Raw genomic sequence first — 22483 nt, 5'->3', positions numbered from 1 at the left:
TGAACATGCTAGCCTAATAGACTTAGCCCACTTTGACAACTCTAGATTTAATTATGTTTAACTTTTTTGGGTTCCCTACCCGATTCACCAGAGTTTTGCCCTGACTATGTCTGGATCCGACCCCCAACCCACGTCCCGCACCTAGATATGGTGGGTGAATCTCCCAGCAGGGGTTTTCTGCATCCATGAAGAATCGAACTCGAGACCTCACTTAAACGGAACCGAGCCGCTTACCATTCGGACCAACCCGTTAGTAATTAAATTATCTAAGTCTCTTAACATTTGAAAATCTATACTTAATGGAAATATGAGTGGGCAGAATAAAGTGCGACCAAGGTAGCAGATCATTCGACCGAACTGGCGTTAAGCGTGGCACCTGGTGTTCATCACATTTGGTACCTCGAGGTTCTTCAATGGGTAACTTAGGTGAATCAACAGGAGTTCATTTAGCAAAAAAGATTAATTTCTTACAGTGTGGCAAACTAACGTTCAAATCTTCATTGAAAGAGATATCAATATTTAGTGTATGACAGTATCTCGAATATTATTACATTTAATAGGCGGATACCTATATTTTAGCAAAAAAAAAATGTAACTTAAATGGCTTCCCTTCTTTCTTGCTTATCAAAAAAAAAAAAAAATTTTAAAAAGGCAAAAACACGTGGCCCAAATAAATTAAACATGGTCTAATGTCGGTAATGGGGAACCAAAAAAATATACTCCATTGGTCCTAAATATGGTCTAATGTTAGTAATGGATCTTATATTTAAGACTGGAGGAGCATCATTTTGAGAATGTAAATCCTTCAAGCTTCTTTTGTTGGTTGAAGGATACTTTTACTAATTTGCATCAAGATAATTTTATTACCTCGTAAAAGGTATTATAATTCTCATCAACATCATTTGGGGGGGGGGAACAAAGAGAAACTTAGCTTTGCATGAAAGATTTGAGACAGAATATTATTGTGGACACTTTTGCTCATAATATTATTAGACACTCAATATGAACATATTTTCTACCAAAAATTTGAATATTAATTTTTCATAGTTTAATGGATCAGCTTCTTCTGATCCATCACAAGCCAACACACAACCTGCGAGTTGGCTCATATTGCCACTCCTATGTTTGTGTGTTGGGCCCTCCAATTTCTATTTTGATCCATGAGCAGTCAGGAGGCCTTTTATGGTATAATCCTTTTGTTAGGTTTTTTTTCTTTTTTGCAAAGTGTCTTTTTATGGGGAAAAACATCATACTTAGAAGCCACAAATATCAAGTTTGTGGGCATTGCTAGCTATTTTGTGTTGTCTCTTCATTCTTCTCAATGGGTTCGTTCAGACTATGAGTACTTTGTAGGGTTGGCCAGAAAAAGAAAGAAAAACTTCGATGTAAGGGTGACACAAATCTGATCGGGTTGAGTTTTCTTGACACATCGAACCTATCTTTTAGGCCCTAATCTTAGCTTGGTTGGGTTGGTGGAACCAAGTCAAAGTTTCTTCTTCTTCTTCTTTTTTCAAATGACAAAAAAGGTCAAAGTTCTTAATATTTAAATTTCATATATATTCAAGTAAAATTGTACATTGCTGGGTAAACCTGGTTTTTCGTGCTAGTACTTCAAAAAATGGCTTTCATGTCAGTTTCAAACACGATTTTTAGTCAAAGAAGTCATTCACGATTCGGTTTCTTAACCTCTGTTTTTCTTTGGCCACCCCCCTCCGGTTTGTTCAACCTGATGATACGCTTAAGCTAGACCAGCTTAGCTAACTCCTCATGTTTATAAGTATTTACAAGCACCTTTTATAAAATCAAGACAAAAATTTTTTTATATACTTGTCTCATATTCTATAAATCATAATTAAAAAACTGCTTATAAATTATTCCAAAGGAGTTATAAAATCTGTTATTTCCTGGAGGAGCTATGATATCAGCATGAAAGATCCATGAGAGAAGTACACTGCTAATGTGATTGAACTGAAGCGATTAGTGATAACTGTGGACATGGTTTGGAACAGCCAAGACTGGTAAGAGTGTGCGTTAGGTTTAATTAATAGTAGTATTTTCATAAATACAAGATTTTATCTAAGAAGTGTCCTTTTTAAAATTTTACGTGTTAACAATTTTCAAGAAGGAAAACCCATCAGCAATCCTTATTATAGTTTACCCCCCCCACCCAAAAAGAAAACCAAAAAAAAATCTGCGTATTTTTCAAAATCAAAAGAAAGAAAACAAGAAGAAAAAAAACAAAGTGATATATATATATATATACACACATATTACCTGTGCTATTATATCAACTTCGATGTCGAATTGATAAAGAGTTCTCATAAAGACTCAAAATCAAACCTTCATCACCCCATGTTGTCTTATTAAGGGAGGAGTTCCGTTCTCTTCTCTAACCCTTTAATTACCCCAAATAGTAATAGATGGCAGTTCTACGCAAACTGTGGGCTTTGAGAAGCTTACTTCGGCGCCATTGATGAGGCCCAGAGCGGCAATGCCAAAGAGCCCACAAGCCTTAAGACCCATGGCTAATATCTCCCTGATCTTTGCACTAGTTTTACAATTATTTGGCTCAGCACTCATGGGAAAGACATTATTTCCCTGTCCTTCCTTCGGCACAAAGACCTGACCAGCCTGTGAGTTGGTCTCTTTTTTGGTCTTGATAAGCTTGGGAAGAAAGTGAAAAGCAGAAACCTTCGCTTCAAGATGCTCAGGCAAATCATAAACCTTATTCTCGTACTTGTCAGTTCCTCTCTTGCCCCACAACTCAAGCACAGCAACCACGAGGCTTGCAAAAGACCAAGAAGACATCAAATCAGCTGGGCAGCCTGTGTTTTTCAATACAGTGACACTTGACTTAGTCTCAGGACAGACCCATTTGTCGATTTGAGGATTGACGATGGTACGCTGCATACCAGAAAAGCATTGCTGAACTCCAGCATAGTCCAATATTGGATCCATGTGGTAAATAATGGCCTTGTTCTTCATCCTCTTTACGTGTTTAACCACATCCATATTGTCCTTGTTCATATTCGTCACGAATATGTCTGCCTCAGAAGAAACAACATCGTCAAGGGTCTTGATAACATGAAAACCTCTTAGGTCAGCTTGAAGGGCATGGTTGGGATCAACCGTGTACACAGACACGTCAGCGCCAGCCTGCTCCAGTACGATAGCACATCCCTCGCTACCCTCATCGTATCCACACACAATAGCTTTTTTCCCAGGAATCAGCATGTTGGTAGCTCTCTTTATCCCATCAAACAGAGAGTAGCAGCAACCGTACAAGCTGCTGATGAACTGTTAACGCAAACATGCAACATCATCAAACAAGCGCAACTTGTAAAACAACCGAATTCAATTAATTAAATATGAAGATTTACTCGGGTGGGACGAATAATTGGAAGGAAAGAAAATGGAGAGAAGACTATCTAAAGCTAACAAAACTATATATTGCTGAGTAATAGTTAATTACCTTGCTCCCGGTTACATAAATGGCAGGGAACAAAAGAGTTCCATTAGCTTGCAGCTGGACAAGCCTCTTAACACCCTCGATGGTCGCTACACAGACACCCACGAGTCCGTCCTTCATCTTGTGGTACCTCTTGGGATCAGTGTTCAGCCCATCCCTGATCATACTGAGAATAATCTTAAGATCAGCATCATCAGTAGAAGACGGGTCTGGCAATTGACCAGTATCTGCAAAAGCCTTTTCAGCCTTCACACCTTCAAGGATGAAGAGGGTAGCCTCACCACCGCCGTCAAGGATAAGAGAGGGACCACCGGCGGGACCCCAGTGATCAAGCCCTCGCTTGATACGCTTCCAGTGCTCCTCACGAGTCTCCCCCTTCCAACCGAAGCTAAAGTAAGTAGAATAGGTGTTTTCAGAGGGCTTGTGCACTTCAGCTCCGAGAGAACCTAGGGTTTTCATGACGACTTTGGATGAATCCATGGCGATGATTCTGGCGTCTCTGAGTGGGGGAGCTTCGGCGTTGTAGTACCCCTTCACGAAGGCACAAACATCGTCGATCAAAGTCATGGCGGAAGAAGAAGAAGAAATCTCTGTGCGGGAAGAGAGAGAGGGGATGGAGCAGCTTGCCGCAGCTTGAGAAGAAGATGGAGAGAGAATTGGGTTAGAAATATCAAGGGCATGAGTTTTCTTTTTCTTTATGGTTATTCATATATAGACCGAAAAGCTGAATCATAAACGACCTCCGCCAGTCCTGCCTCGAGGAATGAGTTTTCTTTTTCTTTTCTTTTTGCCACCTCAGGAAGGAGTTTTTTTTTTTAAAAAAAAAAGTTTTTTCGCCACCCCAGGAATGAGTAATGAGCTTTCTTCTCTTGTCGGGAGATTTACGTGTTAACTAACTAGCAAGTTGATCAGCGGAACTGGCTTCGGTGCACTCCTTTCCCATATGCTTGAATTTTTTTTTCCTCCTAATCTTTCTCTTCAATTAGAATGGTAGTTCTGACTCACTAGCTACCGCGGTAATCAATCGAACTTTCTTTTGTTTAAAACAACAATATCCTTTCATCAGAGTAAACCATGCATAGCCAAGAAACATTAAGATCCTACAAATATAATTGTAAAGAGCTAGCAATTCTTACTTGTTTTAATATCTTTTTGGTTTGAAATAAAAAAAAAATAAAAGAGAATTATTTGTTCGGGTTTATACAAACATTAAAATCATATAAATATACTTATAGTGCTAACAATTCTTACTTGTTTTTAGATCTTATTGGTTTGAAATAAAAAATAAAAATAAAAATATTTATTTGGGTTTATATAAGTCATGCATGGGTTATTTGTTGATGCTATGTGGTGGAATTACGTTGCAAGAAGCTTTCAAGGAAATAATATAGATTTATAAGTGAAATAATGGTGAGTACTTACTGTTAATAGTCCTTGGAAATAAATTACTTATGAATTAAGTCTTTAGATATGCTTCTCCCTATGATCTTAGCGAGCACATTTAGTGCTCATTTTAATATGGACCATTCAACTTGATAGTTTTTATATTTTAAATAATTTTTATTTTAATAGATATGAAATTTAGAATAAAAATAAGCTTATAAATAACATTTCTCAAAAAAATAAATTCATTATTAAGAAATTGTAAATTAACAAGTTCAAATATAAACCACTCCAATTATATTTTGAATGACTTAGCAGTGTTCATTCTTGTGATGTTCATTGAATGTGGACAGATGGTCTTGTTGACGTCTTTTTTCGTTCCTTTTGGACTGAAAGACTAGGGCCTTTCAAAAAGAGTCTGATTTCAGATTGTCTTCTCTGATTGGTTGAAGGTGGGACCGTGATGGTAGTAATGGGTTTGATAATCACATGCTCTTAAGGTCAAATTTCAAACCAACACGCTATGTACACAACCAAAAATATTGGCTTTTGATTAATAGGTCGTGGGATATGAGACACATATGTAGACAAAACATTAATGATCGTGGATGTTGCCAGAAGGATGTGCAGATTTAATTCTTCAGTATAAGCCAAACGGCTTTAGTTGACGGTCTCCGTTTTTGTCTTTTTCTTAGTTGCTAGCTTCGCGTCTAGTCTTTATTTTTCTTCTTTTCTTCAAGCTTGGCTTGTCCTTGTAACTCCCAAAAAAAAAAAAAAGACATAACATTATTGTTGCGGATTATCAATCCAGAATAGCGCATAGCAGGACCGATTATTTTTGTATCATTCATCACCTCCACTCTTAAATCTTGAGGGGGAGGTTGATGAAGAAAAACCAGACCTTTGTTTTTTGTTGTCTTGTTGTTGCTTTAGTTGATTACAGTACTGCATTCAAAAAAAAGAAAAATAATAAGGAGCTCAACTATTGCTGCATTAAATATATGAACAATATATAAAATAAATTTAAAATATTAAAATTTGATCTAGATGATTCTCAACAACAAATTATTATTAAAACCATCATGTTTATTAAGGTTAGCAAAAAATTATATAAGTCAATCTAAAATTTTAAAATGTAAATGAAATAATTTGTAGTTATATTTGGGAAAAGTAAAAAAATTATTTTATAAAATATTTTTCATATTTTTTATATCAAATATAATCATATTTTTTTAAAAAAATTTAATTTTAAATTTTTGATCTAATCATGAGAAAAAAAGAAGAAATAGAGAAAAAGGGGAGAAGATTCCGTTTTACATCCCGAATAGCAAAGAAGCTATAAAGCCATAAAGGCAACAAATAATTCTTCTTTTTCTGTTGGCCAAATAAAAGCAACAAATTCAGCACAACAATAAGGATGCGTTACGTTCTAATTCTTGGGAGTTAGGAGAGACCAAGTTTACCAAAAATAAAAACACACCAAAAACACTAGATTTTTTCTTTCTGATTCAAAGAACTCAAGCTTTATCAGCCAAATATGAGATTTTTTTTTTTCCCCACAGATGTAGTCAGAATATAACTTGTTGGAATATGGGCTAATCCACGAAGGGTGGATTCGCACAGGCACATTTAAGCTGGAACCTGAATGCAAATAAAAAAGAAACTTGGTTTGTTAAATGTAATATTTATCATGTCATTTAAATTTTCATGATGAGATATGCATGTGGGATGAGGGTGGAGAAATTTAAGGAGAAAAAATGAAGGTAGTTTACATGAGATATACATTTTCAAAACATCGTCTATCCAGTCCCACTTATAAACAAGCTCTCATCTTCCTCCTCAGTGCGCTTTGTTGTACAGACAATATCTCCCTCTGTCATCATGACCGGATCATGCATGGCCGCCGAAAGAATTAGAATACATTTGAGGTACGCCTGAAATCTCACATAACTTCAAATAAACAATCAATTAAACTGGTTATAAAGCAAACTACTTTTATCATCATCAAAACACAATATCTAACATTCTGGTCCTATTTATCCAAATGAAATACACTATTTCAACAAGATTATTCTTCCGGGTCAAATACACTATTTCTTAAGAAAAGGTTACTAGCTCCTTTCTATATGAGAGTTTTACAATTCAAAATGGCAAATAACTTTATGAGATTGGAAACAAAATCCTCTTGGTATCAAATTTCTAGTGACAGATACCACTACCAATTCTCACAGAAAGTCGATGACACGCCGTCTCTTTCATAAATCGACAGACAGTTCTCTTTTGTAATTCACCATCATCAATGAACTTTGACGCATAGAGCCATATTTGCGTTATTTATTTTTGCCTTGTTGCGTTTGGTCTTTCTTCATGACCTTTTAGCGTCACCTCTTTCTTTCTTATCTTACCGAAAAACTTGAATTTGTTGAAGATTTAAATATGTATGTAAATGAATAAAAAAAATCAGATCAGGTAATAAACCGATCGAGATAGTGATTTAAAGATCTGTTGGTTAAAAAGGAGTTAAGTCATATCAGACCGGTAATTAAAATAATATAATTTCATCAAAATGAATAAAAATATTCATATTTTAATTATAAAGAACAATATATTTTTTTTGAATGGCTACTCATATTACAAAATATTATTTTAGGATATTACAAAATATTTATTTATATAAAATTTTTTCTTCCCCTTTCCCTCACATGACATCTTTTTCTTCTTATTATTTTATCAATTGCTTCTTTTTCTACATGAATATTGCGCATTTTCTTCTCCATAGCACACATCAAGAGGTCAGCATAAAATCCATTATGAAAACTAATGAAGCTACTTTAATTTATAGGACATTGAATAGTTATAAAAACTAATAAATTTTATTTTTTTAAAAAATGAGGCATAAATTTTTAAAAATATCCTTCATGCAACGCTCGTTTCTAATTAATTTACGTTTAAATCATGAAGGATATTTTTGGAATAAATTCAGTAATAAATGATTATTTTCCTCCTAAACATTTTTTATATGAAACATGATAAAACCACCCAGAAATGTCTTACCTCATTAGATCATAATTTTATTTAAAATTCTTTGTTTTAAATCTCATAGTTTTCTTCCCAAAAAAAAAAAGTTCTTGAGATTTCTCCGTAAATATCGGAACTTCGAATTTTTCATTTATAAACCCGCCCTCATGTCGTGACCACCCGATTTGCTTCCTTATCTAGTTTTCCTCGACGCAATCATTGTTGGCAACTGGGAATCGGGGAGGACTTTTCTTTTTTTTTTGATACAGAATCGGGGAGGGCTTGAGGCGCCGCTTATGCTACTTTCCGGGCGTACCCGACAGGAAAATGAGTGGCCTCTCTATCAAGGGACACAGAGTCGGGACTTGGGAGCCCCTTACGAAAATGGGGCCCACTTCCAAAATTAGGTTGTTTTGAATGATTTAGCAGTGTTCATTCGTACGACGCTCATTGAATGAGGATAGATGGTCCTACCGAGGTCAATTTTTCGGCCCTCTTGGACGGGAAGACGAAGGCCTTTCAAAAAGATTCTGATTTCAGATTGTCTTCTCTTATTGATTAAAGGTGGGATCCGTGATGCTAGTGATGGGCTTGACAATCGCGTGCTTTCAATGTGAAATTTCAAACCAACACGCTTATCCATACATCCAAAAATAGGGAGCTCAACTGTTGCTGCATTAAATATATTAATAATACATAAAATAAATTTAAAATATTAAAATTTGATCTGGACGATTCTCGACAACAAATTGTTATTAAAATCATCATGTTTATTAAGGTTAGCAAAAAATTATATAAGTAAATCTAAAATGTTAAAACTTAAATAAAATAATTTATAATTATATTTGGGAAAAGTTAAAAAATTATTTTATAAAATATTTTACATAGTTTTTATATCAAATATAATCATATTTTTTACAAAATTTAATTTTAAATTTTTAAAGTTTGATCTCATCATGAAAAAAAAAAAAAAAGAGGGGGGTGGGGAAAGAAGAAAGAGAGAAAAAGGGGAGAAGATTCCGTTTTACGTCCCGAATAGCAAAGCAGCTATAAAGGCAACAAATAAGTCTTCTTTTTCTGTTGGCCAAATAAAAGCAACAAATTCACCACGACAAAAAGGATGCGTTACTTTTAATTCTTGGGAGTTAGGAGACACTTTACCATAACTGAAAATACAACAAAAACACTGGATTTTTTCTTCTGATTCAAAGAACTCAAGCTTTATCAGCCAAATATGAGATTTTTTTTTTTCCACAGATGTCGTCAGAATATAACTTGTTGGAATATGGGCTATTCCACGAAGGGTGGATTCGCACAGGCACATTTATGTGGGATGAGTGTGGAGAGATTTAAGGAGAAAAAATGAATGTAATTTACATGAGATATACATTTTGAAAAAAATGAGGAGCCGCTCATGTTATTTTCCGGGCGTGCCTAACACGAAAATGAAGTGGCGCCTTTATCAGGCGACACAGAATGTGGAGCTACTAGGGTTTGAACCTAATTGCTTACTGTAGCTCGTTTTGGCGTGCATTCTCTTGCACATGATTTTTGAATTAATATCATTTTCTTTGAAATTTAATCAAATTTTGATTTCCTTAAAATTTAATTTCATTTTAATTTTAGTCACTGCAATTTGAAATTAGTAGTTTTAGTACTTGAAATTTGATTTTATTTTGATTTTGGTTCCTGAAAAATAATATTCTAGAACTAAAAATCTTTAAGCAGATCAAAATAAAATCAAAATTTAAAGACTAAAAGCTTCGATTTCAAACTTTAGAAACTAAAACAAATATAAGGTTAAATTTCAAAAAATAAAACTATTAGTTTTAAATTTTAGAGACCATAATCAAAATGAGGTTAGGGACTGAAAATTTCATAATCCATGATTCCAAAAATTTCATTAATCCGTGATTCTTTATTATTAGTTTGTACATAAATTGGGAAATAAACAGTGGAATTTTATTTTTTTTATTTTTAAAAGGAAAAAAATCAAACTACAGTCAACAAATCAAAATGGATAAAATGGATAAATAGCTATGTTAATCATTGGTCATATGATTATATGGATGTTAATGAAAAATGAAAGTTACTAAAAGGGTGTTTGGCAACTTTGAAAAGTCCTTATCAGAAACACTTTTCCGCAAAACGAGACAAACTTCTCCATATATTTACTTCGTAAACTGTAAAAGTACTTTTGAAACCATGATTTGGTTTCCATCTAAACACTCCCTAAAAAGAGCCTGACATGGGTGATTGGGATTTTTACTTTAACGAGAGAATGTGGGAGGTTTATTTAGCAACAATTTAGTAATTTTAATTTTATATTTTTCCATTTGATGTCTCTAATTAAATAATTACAACTCTTATGATCCTCTTCAACAAATATTATTCTTTAGGTTATTTTCTCTAATTTTTTCTAATTTTAAATATTTAATCTTATTTATTTAAACCTATTCATATTGTAATCTTTTTAATATATATCTGTTAAAGATGTTAGACGTCTTGCAAATAAGCACATGCAGATATATTTTTACTGAACAAAACTCACATCAAATTACTTGTATCCATTATGTTAAATTCTTCAATTGTATATAATCATATGTTCTTTTTTGTTTATTGTTTATTTTGTTACGGGGGTATTTAATTAGTTAAAAAATCATCAAACAATAGGGCATGTGGGGAAAAAGCTAATACTTCATACGGCTTATGTTAAAAACAATGAAGTCTATCTAATAAAGAATCGAGAGAATATTTCATTTCATACTCAATTGCTAGCATGAATTATGTTGAAAATGGTTGCCTATTGGCTTGAATGGTAGAAATTTTAATTTCGTTTAAATAACGTCTAGAGTTTAAACTACATGAAAAAAAAAAAAGAAGTATGTCTGAACATTTGTTGACTTGGCTCAAATTACATTAACCATGATCTATTGTAGCTTTTGGAGTAAAAAGAAACTTAACCCGCCGACCGAAACAAGAAAAGAGGTGAAGTTGAAAGAAGAACAATTTTTCAGCTCACACGGTCTGGTAACGACCTATTCTTATCTAAACTAGCAGTAATTTCCATTTTAGCTTAACGCAAAAGAAACTGCAAAGTAAGATGCATGCCGTTGACATTAAAACTGCAAAACAACTTTCACCAATATATTCTACTCCTTTGATCTTTAATATATAATCTAATTATTAAATTAATTTTGGTTCCAAATATAAAACATATTTATCATATTTATCAATTTTTTTTAAATTACTCATATAGATACTTCCTCAACCATAATCAAGTAGAAGAGAGAGGGAGGATATTAAAAAAGATGTGTCTAATATTTTAGGAAAAACATGTCATATTTTTTATAATTAATTAGCTTAACTAATTTCTTTAATCTAATCAAATTAGTTAAATAGATTTTATATTAAAGACCAGAGGAGTACTTACGGAACAAAATATGCTGTTTAATATCCCCATTATGAAACTCTTAACTTGTCAGAAACTTTCCGCGTATGAGAACTGAAGTGAGAAACGTGAGTGACAAAAACTGCAATATGGCTCAATTTCAATACAACAGCTCAGAAAAAAGACGAAAATAGCGGGGTATGCCATGGCATTTTATGTCTCAACAAATCTGTAATACTTGATGCTTAACTTTTTCAAACTTTTTTTTTATCTGTTTTTCTTTTTCTTGATTAAACCAACCAATACCTATAAGTTTAATTAGACTTAGACTAATGGATTAAGCCAAATGAGAACTTGTTCGATCATTTTATAATCTTATACCAGATACCGAAAGAATTAATGATGCTGTCTAGGCCCTTGTGTTCTGCATATGGAGCTGCCTTCATGTCTAACATTTATCCAACACTCTTGTTAGAACATAGAAAGCAAAAGAAGAGACTAAGGACTAGCTTTAAAATCACATTCATTCCAGGTTTTGATCACACAAATCTAAGAAATATAACTTTGTTAAGATTCAGATTTCAGACTGAAGAGATCACTAGGTGACCACAGACCAATAGTCCCCCAACAGAACTCAAGCACTGAAAATTAGATAATGACTGAGAATAATGAAGTTTAATGCATGTACCTCAGCAGATAGCAAGAGATTGGTCTTAGACATGAATTTTTCTTCTATTTCTTTGTCTCTTGTACTAATGACGCCAGCATCACAGAAAGAAAGAAGAATCCTCTTTATTTACTTCACAAACTCAATCTGATATGAAATCCCAACCTTTTTTTTTTATGTAAAATTTAAACATAAGATGGGAAAGCAATTAAGTGCCCTGCGTCAAATTGAAACTTGAAATATTAAGCAACCATACACAATCTTTTTAGTAACTCCATTTTGATACGTGGTCTCAGACTTTACATGAAGGCAATGAAAAACAAAGGAGTCAATTTTATCTTTCATTGAAAAACCATATACTTCTGGAGAAATATTTCTCTGTTGTAATAATTCTGCAGACATCTCTAGGTAACAGATCAAATTTGCAACTTCAGGTCACATATTTTGAAAAGCATATTGCCCTATGAACTTGATTCTTACTTTACGACAAGAATCCCGTAAACAGAAAACTCACCCAAAATATCTATTAAATGCAATATATTATACTATCTTCTACTGAACAAAACATAAACCTTCTCATACATAATCAGTCAAATATGTTACAACCTAAGTACATAATATGAGCTCAAAATGAGAAAAAATCATGACCATAGGCCGCAGACGAAAACTCATAGCCAAGCAAGAGAAAAGGGGATAAAAATTGAGGCATTTGGAAGAACACCCTCAACTTTTTGAACGAGAAAAAATATCTCTGAACTACAAAGTTTCAGGACTTGAATTCTCCTGTTCAGGTTCTCTTAAAATGCTGTCAACCAAGAAGCCACTTCAAACTCTTTTAGCTATCAGTTGCCAAGCAGCTCAAGTTCCTTGCCTCCCAAATTAACACAAATTAACACAAAACGTTGGATAGAAGGGTTTTTCATTGTCATCAGAGATTTTTGGTGCACAATTTTGGGGATCTAGTTGTAGGCACCTGAATGAGTGCATCTCAGGAAACACTAACTGAACAGATTACTCAAAAGTCCTGAAGACTAATAATAGCTTATGGGAGTATTTTTCTGGTTTCGAAAGTTCCATAACGTTCTTGAAAAATCACTCACAGTTGAAAGGGGGATGTCAAAAGAGAAAGAGGGGCTCAAGGGAATGAAGAAGAAGAGCAAACATTTATACAACGTGTAGTTTTCTCAGTTACCTCTAGCACATGCAGTGATTACCTCACAGCCTCTGCGATAGGGATTTGAATCAGTGGAAACGAATTCAGATGCTTCTTTGCTGTCACATAAAAGCTGGAACTAATAAAGCACATGATTTAAAAAAAAAGAAAAGAAAGCAGTCTATAAGTTCTCAGGCTCTGCCAAAGGAGACAGATGTGGTAGAAATTGCAGATGGATGCTTTTTCTTCTGAATCTAAAGTGTTGGCAACGCGGTAGTAGATGGAGGGAGAGTCACTTGACTTTTCTACAAGGTATTGTCCCTTTCCTCTGCTACACATATTTCTGTATCAGTTTTTCTCTTCCTTCTTTTCTTTTTCACCGGTCTTGGAATCACTTCATTTTTTTCCCCCCCTAAATAGGCGTGCACCAGGAAAACAAATAACATGCTTTGATCACAAGGCTAACTTTGGTTTGTGGCAGGGCTGTTTTTAAAAGTTTCATTCAGATAATATTTCATCATTACTGAGAGCTAACAAAAAAAAAAAAAATAGAAACACTCTCTGGAACATATATCAAATGTGCCATTCTTGCAATTACTCTCTTAGCCAATGCCTTATCATAGACCAGACTTAAGAGCTGTATTTATGAAAGCAGATAAGAAACATGGTGCACCTGCCAAGGTACTATGGGACACCTGCAGCATTCATGGATAAGGTAGAAAAATATATTGTTTTTCATCCCAAGGTGTAATTATTGCGCCCCAGTTGTCCTCTTTGTTAATAAGACATGAACCGTGATCCAATACTAGTGGGGTTTTAATGTCTCTTTATCCCCTCTGGAGCTTTAACTGAAACGTACGAGGCTGATGATTCTTTTTCCAATATGCCTTGGCTACCAAGTATAGCGCCCTTTAGTAATATATTAATAATATATTAATGTATGTTGCTTCTTCTAAACACCTTTTGGCAGCCGTGAATCTTTCCATACGTAAGTGAAAAATCCAGGAAAAGCAAACATCAATCATCAATCAACCAATCAATCATCAATCAACCGACTTGCAATAATAAATAAAAATCATGTTTTCATAAAGTCCTTTTTATTGGTCAGTTCTTCTATGTTTTTACTATTCTATGAACAGTGAAAAGTACATGCCAGCGTGTTTATTGGGTTTTGGTGTAAAAAATTAGCATTTTTTTTTCCTTCACCAAAGACTTTTACCTTCCCAGGTTACAAGGGTTGCATAACGGACAGGCCGGATCAGATCAAAATCTAGCTTGAAGTTTGGTCTGATTGAGTTTGGTATAGTCTAATCCAATCCAATGGTAATCCAAGATTATGTTAGACTGGAGTTGATCCATCAGGTTGGTGGACTGGTCCAAGCAGTCCATGTCTCTATTTTGTTTTTTTGGTTTTTACTTTTGTCTTTATAGAAAGTAAGATTTCAACATGATGAATATAATTCAAGACAATAAAAAATACCTATAATTATAATGTATTAAGACTTCTTCATAAATACATAAAAATCTCTAACACCATTAAAAAAATTAAAGATAACATATAACTTACAAATTATTAAAAAATAAAAAATTTACCTAGATCAAACCGAATTAGTCCAGGTTGTTTGATCATTTGGTCCAAAAACCCAATTCAATCTAACCAGCTAGCCTGGTCCAGTTCAGTGTAATTTCATTAGTTTATTTTTTTTGGTCAGAAAAAAGAAGATATTATAAAAACTATAACCAATACAATTCAAAAGTCCAAAACAAGTAAACAGCAAAAAAAAAAAAAAAACAGAAAACTACAAAGAAACACGAACTGGAAAAGCAAAAGCAACCAAAGCCAACAAAGTTCCGGATCACCTCTATGGCAGCTACAACTCATATTCGAAAATATGAGGGACGTGGTGTAGAAATCCATCTGAGAGCACACAACCCTTTTGTCTCTAAGTCTGCCATCAAAACCAATAACAAATCCAGAGAGCAGAGAAGAAGAGCACTAGCCAACAATCCATTTAGAGGGGCCACAAACAAACAAAGAAAACAAAAATTGGGATTGGGGGGCATAAAACCCAATTGTAAAAGCCACAAACCCATTAAACAACTGCTTAGCTCATTCAAAGAAGCTAAGTTCTAACAATGAGTGACATCTTCCATAAGAAAAATGTTCTCAGGAAAGAAACTCCACCAACCACAATCTAACTGAGCATGTATAAGATACATAACTAGGAGCTTTTTATCCTCTAAACTTCCAGTCAACCAGCAACTAGTCTTCAGAGCCATACTAGACTTAGTTCTTGCTTTTATTCCAAAACCATCAAACTCAACATCTAAAGAAACTAAACTCTTCAGATCAAACACATACCAAAAACAACCAGGTGGCACCCAACGAGGATCATCCTTGATTTTCGAGACAGAACTTTTGATTGCCACTGGGAAACTTAAATTGCCACTAAACTTCCAAAAACTCACTATGATACCAGAGATGGATGCAAAGTAAACAAATGAAATATTATTAGTGTGATGACCATTCTTTCAAAACCCATCTAGATCAAAATTTTCAATTTATTCGAAAGATTAACCATGATAGAAAAAAAGAAACCTTAAAATTTTAAAATTACTATCATGGTTAAAAGAAATAAACATATATCACAAGCAAAGTCGATAAGTAACTTGGGCTTTGGACTTTCAAAGTCCAGAAATATTATTCAACCCTTAACCCAAATAAAACTCATACTTTCAAAAGAGTGTCATGTGTAAAGTCTTAGAAACCTCTAGCCTTCTAACGGCCTTCTCATCAAATAGCAGTAATCAAAAGTATTAATTTACAATATCAGAATCGATGAGCACTATGTGACAATATATAAATACTCATCACATGACAAAAAGAAAGCTATACATATAGCTAAACTTCCGCCATCTTTCCTAACAGACTAGCCCTAGAGCTATTACCTAAAAATGTTAAACCACGGGGGTGAGATAAACGTCTCAATAACCAACTTTCCAACTCATCATACATATTAAGATGTGCTTATGAGATGTCAAGTGGGACAATTATCAATTCTCGAGAAATATAGATAAATCTATAAAAATATAATTTTAATCATCTAATCCCTCACTATGGAGGCCAACACACAAGCCATATAAATCTGTCCCTCACTATGGGGATCAATCAGACACATAGGCCTATCTCTTATTTTGGGAGACGAATGAGAAGCCACAAAGACTTATCTCTTACTATGGGAGACAAAAGAAGCCAACAAATGTGCACCAATGACGGTCTTACCACCCGAGGCTCAATCTAAAATCCAAATAACAACCAATTATTCACAATATAACAAAAAAGTCTCAATTTTTTCTCAGTATAATCCATAAGATATAAATCATATATCTTTTCTAAACTTCTCAATTACAATTCCAAAAAAAAAATCTCACAAGATGATTTTCATAGCTCAAAAGGTATAACATACCTACTCGAGTTTCAAATAACACATTATTATTCTAAATTAGCAAAATACTCACAAACAACATATTAGCACATATACCAAGTGTAAAGTAATTACCTCGCGCCAAAGCAATAGTAAGAATTACTATAAGGTCAATTCTTTGCTCAATCAATAATTAATCTACACAATTAATATAACCACATATTAATATGAGCTAATTAATTAATAATTAATCTTATATATTAGTTAAATTTCTAATTTAATTTAATTTACATTCTAAATTCTCACAACTCTCATAGCCCAAAATTAAGTACTTTAGAACTAACTTATAATATTCTAATAAGTCAAATTATTTATTTACATCCTCCAGATTATTTACTTCAATAAAAAGAATTTTTTCAATATTTCTAAATATGAAATTATTATATTTTAAATTCTAAAAATCCCATTTGAAATTTAAGCTTCAAAACTAAACCACAAAAAAATTCAATAATACTTCAAATATTAATATATAAAAATAATCTAATCAAAATTTTAATGGCATTTATATATATTTTCATAAATAATAAACTTTAGCTAAAATAATTATTTTAAAACCTCCAATCACCCAATAAATAAAACTAAACTGATTAAAATCTCAATAATATGTCAAACAATCCAAATTATTTAACTTAATTTTAATCAGTATAAATATGATATATCTCATAAATAACATTTTTTAATTGAAAATTAATTTTTAAATATTAAAATTAACAAATGGACAAATCTAAACTAGTAGAAATAATCTCTTATGACAGATCTATAATACTGTGGTTAACACTTATCAAAACTACATACTTGCTTTAAATTCTATATTAAAAATTTTCTCTAAGCAACACAAAATTATTATTACTAGATAGATTTGACTGAGTAAAACAACTTTCATGAAAGAAGTTTTATAATTAAAAGTAGTTTTACTTACCAAAATGATTTAAAATGATAGAGAAAGAAACGGAAGGGAGAGAACAATGCTGCAAGCTAGAACGCGGAGAGAGAGAGAGAGAGGGAGAAGAGAAGAAAAAGAAGATGGTAAAATAATTTTTAAATATTTAAATTCTTGAAGTAAAATTTAATACGTTACACTTGAAATCTCCAGAAAAGATATCTCCCTTAGAGACATCCCAGCACTAATCATCACTATCAAAAATCATGGCTACAGTTTCACATAATCTCCTCATAATCCATGTCCACCGGGAAGGAAAAATCAGACTAACCATTACAACACATCTTCCAGGAAAAGCAATCAGATCATACCACAACAAGGATTTCACAGAGAAGCTATTAGAAGATAGAGTATTAGAACATTTTACCTCACGAAGCCCAACCAAATGAATCCATTGGAACAGATATATGACAAGTTGTTGCCAAATTGGGGTAGATATGAGAAACGTCAATCCAATACCCACAAGTCTTAGAAGGTGTATGAATCGATGCCATTGAAAGCAAGATTTTTGACTTTCGATTGATTCAATCCCTGATCCTCTGTTGCTCCACAGAGCTTTTTGATTTCCAATCGACTTGCTATTAGTACTTCTTTGCATAAAGTAGATATCATATTTTACCATTGTTGAATAAGTTCTCATAGATCCAAATCCTTCCGTCGACCATTCTGCTTCCGTTGTCGCCATCTTTTCTTAGGCTCTTAATCGCATCATCTCCTGATCTTTCTCCTTCAAATCCCTAACCAAGATAGCCTCAGATTTTCCGATTCGCTTCAGATCTAGACATGCCGCTGTTAACACACACACGCACCCACCAACTCACACACGCCAGACTCACTCTCCCCCGACCACCGCCGGGGAGAGGATGCCGATGGAAAATGCTCACTATGGGGCGGTTTACACTCTCATGGGAGGAGAGAATTTCGCTCTCACTGGAGGGAGAGATTTTTTCGTAGATGTGTATGGTTTCAAATAGTTTATAAGTATTTTATTAGTTTATTTGGATTAAACTTAGTTGGATAGGACTGCTTCGGGTTGTACTTGACTAGACCAAACCATCAGTCTTTTGCACCCTGTGGCTAATATGGATGGGAGAGAAGAGGCGGGAGCCAGGAATGCATGGATGAGCAAATCTTCCTCCCCACTTTGCCCGTGATGTCCCTTCCGTTTCAAACTCCGCTGAGCACCTCTTCCATTAAACACCAACAACATTCATTTCGGTCGCTGGTATGTATTTCTTCCTCCATCTTGTTTTCACTATTTCTTCTTCTCTTTTTGGTCTCTCAGATCTCTTCCCCTTCATCTGCAAGGTCAATATCTGTTTCCTTCTTCCTGCAAGTTCAAACTCAGGGGCTCCAAACAACCTTTTTGTTCTTCCGATTCTATGACCTTCTTTTTGATGGATTTATTAGCAGCTATGTATGGCGACCCATTCTCTTCCCTTTGCCATCCTCTTGACTTTCTTGATCCGCCTTGCTTTCCTCTTTTTCTCGGCCTCCTTCCTGCTTTCTCTTTTTATTTTCTTATACAAGATTTATATATTGGGTCTGGTTCTTTGCTCATACTTTTGATTTTGTCTTTTTTCTTTTTTGGGCATGTCTTATTTTTGTTCTATGTTGGCTGACTTGGTGATGGTGATGGCACATCGGTGAAGAAGATGCCAATGAAGAGATTATTCGGCCTAAGAATTTTTGCAGACAATATGGGGTAATAATGATCATTTATTCAGTACAGTTGTGGAAAAAAAAAATTCAGTCTGGGTGATGAAGCAAAGAGGTTTAGTTATGTTGTTTGATATTTGATAAAGTCAGTTATATTGTTGGGTTGTTGGTGTTTTGAGTAATAGTTGTCTGGAATTTTGAAATTATGTAAGTGATGGACTGTTATATGAACTTCAGATTATATTGAGATATGAAAGTCAAATATTAGAGTTAGACGAAGGCCGGCTTGGGAAAGAGTCGATCATCTTTCTCATGACGAGAGAAGGGAAAAACTGAATTTGCGTGATGAAGTTATGTGATTTTCCACAACTGTTTAGATGAAATAAGTAATGATATTGGTTTAATTGGTGAGTTATATGCTCCGCAGAGGATTTACATCATGAGGCACATTGTGGTGAGAATAATATGGTATGTTGCAATATTGAAATTTACTTATAGACAATTGAGTCATTAGAAATTAATACAATTTAAAGTTTGGTATTTTCATATGTTAGAGACAACAAAATCATTTTTATGGATCTGCTGGACGGTGATCTTCCATTGAACACTATAGTGATAAGACACAAAGACTTACTCATACGATCCTACATATATCGTTGGGGTTGCCTACATGTGACATCCTTTTTCATGGAGGCCATGCTTAGAACTTATCAGCCAGCTCAAAAGCAAATACACAATCTGCCTGAGTACGAAGGTAGTAGCAGAGGAGGAAGACTGCAGTTGTCCAATGTTATTGTCGAAGGGATGTCTATCATTCAGTTCTACTACCTAAATCAGGTAAAAGTTTTATTGCAAAAATAAGGATCCATCATAAGGCTTCTCATGTAAATATTTTTTTGTATAAGAATACACTTTAGAGTTGTACTTAAAACAAAATTGCTCTGGGTTATATTACACAGTAGATTAAACTCAATCCTACGGCTCACGGGATTTTAGTTTTCTGTGAATTGAACTTGAAGCTGTACAGCATTTATTTAATTCACGTGGTTTGCTCAGGTTAAAAAAATTCATGTGGTTTGCATATACAAGTTTTCTTGGACTTTTCCTGAAGCATAGCAGATTTGAAGCAGAGATGCTTTGAATAGAAAATTTCATATTCACTTTATTTTATATTCTTATTATTGCTGCCATTTTTTTGGTTACAGAATGAGCATGCTAAAAAAGCTCATTACTATCATGGTTGAACACACTGCTGTTTTGACTATGGGTATTGACCGTGTGCAACTATCAATCGCAATTAGCTGCTGCAATGTATTATGTTTAGCATTTTATCAGGAAAGCTTATTTTGCATATTGCAAAAGTTAATCTTTTTTTCCTGTGCATGTTAGAAGTTCGCTGGATCAGTCTCAGATTTAATGGCGTTCTCTGATGAGATTCATTGGCTATAGCTGAACATCTCTACACAGGTAGTTTTCCTTCTTTCCTACTAATTCAATTATGTTGGTGTGATAAGCTGAAAGCGTCTTACTCCATTTCGTTTTTGTTCGGTGGGTTTTAATATTTAGGTCATATTATTTGAAGAGAATATTTGTTCTTCCATTTCTGTTACATGGGTGGTTACTTGCTTTTGGAGTTTATTTTGGCTTCAATCAATTAAATGTCTTATTCTTCATCTAAATAGTAATACCATCCATTAAATTATATGGAAGACAAGTAACTGATATTCGCACTTGATATTATGGGGACATTAAGATTAAGAACAAGCAAAAATGCTATCACTTTGAAGAATTCCGTGAACCTTACAAATCAATGGCATTGAGGTATCTGGTCCTTTACTATTTGATGATTCAATTTGAATATTTCTTTTACTGGGCTCCATTATTTGTCAGAGACATTGATTGGTGTTCTCATATCTATCTGTGCACAATTATTATTTTCAGTTTTGATTTGTTCTCAATGATATTATTCACAGATATTAAGAATTAATTTATATGGATCATCTTGAGGTGTGATAATTATAGTCATGTCTACATGTGTGGTTGTTGGTAATGCTTCCTTGGCTTTCTTATGTGTTTCATAAAAGTGGTCCCGGCACATACCTATTTATTGGTACCTGCTGTTTACTAAGCAGCTTTAACATTAAATGAGTCCCAAAAATTTGATGGTTCTTACAGTGGTCAAAATGGTTCATAAGTGAAGTGGATTTCATGTGAGCAACATGCATAAGTTACGAGCATGGTAGACCTTACTTGGTGGGCTGATCTTACAGAGAATTCGTCTGACAAATTTATGATTTTGTAGCCTAAGTTTATCATTTTGGTGGGTTATTTTTGACAAAACATGGTTAGATTCAGTGTAAATTTGGTGTTGTATTTTTATTTCATGCTTCTATTTTCTTAAAGTTGATCCCGCAGGGAATATGCACGTGTCCAAGTTTAGTTCGTTCCTTATTTTTCATCAAAGTAGAGGGATGGTTGACCATGAAGGTACGGTGTGCAGGCTGGAGCTAATTTGGAGTCATTGAAGATATGTCATTCTAAAGCGCAAAAAACATTAGCAGCATTAATTTACAGGTTCAAAATTTTATTTTATTTTAATTATTCTGATATTTTTATTTATAAATATGTAAAACAGAAAAATAAATTTTATGATTTTTTCCAATGAAGGTTTCAACCTGAAATTTTAAAAGAAAACGTTTAGGTTTTGACTTTCTAAATTAAATCTACAACGTCAAGAGATCCCACAAAGATGGTGCTTGTTTATGGATATGTTGTGGTTGCAACAATCGTCACGGCCATTAAAGGCCTCCCTCTGTTGGACTGGCCTTTGAAAGTCCGAAACTACACTCCCCCCCCCCCCCCCAAAAAGGGCGGCCCAAAAAAAAGAATAAGGTGAAGGAAAAGACTTAAACTTCAATATACAACTGTTGCAATAAAAATTATTTTTTCTAAGGTTAATTCAAACACACTCAAAGCCAAACATATTTTTTTAATAAAGAATTATATCTAAACCTAAATCACATTACTCAAACTTCAATTTGTAAAAGTCAGTTAAATAAAAATAATTTTTACTAACATTAATTCAAACAAGTATTTTTGTTTTTCGGGGACAAACAATCCAAACAAGTTGAAGCTTCATTAGCATTAACATATTTTGCTTTAACCAACTGCCCATTAGTTAAAGTGGGGGAAATTATAGACAATTATCGTAAAAGAAAATTAATTAAGAAAATTAATCACTAATAGGTCTTATAAAATTAAGTTATTACTAATAATTAGTACAGAACCCGCACAATGTGCAGGTGTGAATAAGATAAC

General features: G+C 33.8%; 1 protein-coding gene and 1 long non-coding RNA gene across 2 annotated transcripts; one reads left to right on the top strand and one right to left on the bottom strand.

Moving 5' to 3' along the window:
* Positions 1-2397: 2397 nt before the first annotated feature.
* Positions 2398-4036, bottom strand: LOC114746889 (adenosylhomocysteinase-like). The gene is made up of 2 exons (XM_028935170.1): positions 3473-4036; positions 2398-3297 (listed from the first exon to the last, which is right to left on the bottom strand). Exons 1-2 carry the CDS (start codon positions 4034-4036, stop codon positions 2398-2400), a joined length of 1464 nt encoding a protein of 487 aa, XP_028791003.1.
* Positions 4037-20577: 16541 nt separating this feature from the next.
* LOC114746890 (uncharacterized) lies at positions 20578-21909 on the top strand. Its single transcript, XR_003740325.1, has 2 exons — positions 20578-20632; positions 21581-21909. It is a non-coding gene; the product is annotated as an uncharacterized LOC114746890 (long non-coding RNA).
* The last annotated feature ends 574 nt before the right edge of the window (positions 21910-22483 follow it).

The sequence above is a fragment of the Neltuma alba genome, unplaced genomic scaffold (genome assembly GCF_004799145.2).
Source record: "Neltuma alba isolate B1F8T4 unplaced genomic scaffold, ASM479914v2 tig00005131_pilon, whole genome shotgun sequence".
NCBI classification, from domain to species: domain Eukaryota; kingdom Viridiplantae; phylum Streptophyta; class Magnoliopsida; order Fabales; family Fabaceae; genus Neltuma; species Neltuma alba.
This window is presented reverse-complemented; position numbering and strand designations above follow the sequence as displayed.

Coding starts and splice junctions, on each gene's coding strand:
- LOC114746889 (XM_028935170.1), bottom strand. CDS start 4,036: ATGACTTTGATCGACGATGTTTGTGCCTTCGTGAAGGGGTACTACAAC. Junction 3,298..3,472: donor TTTATGTAACCGGGAGCAAG/GTAATTAACTAT, acceptor TTGCGTTAACAG/TTCATCAGCAGCTTGTACGG.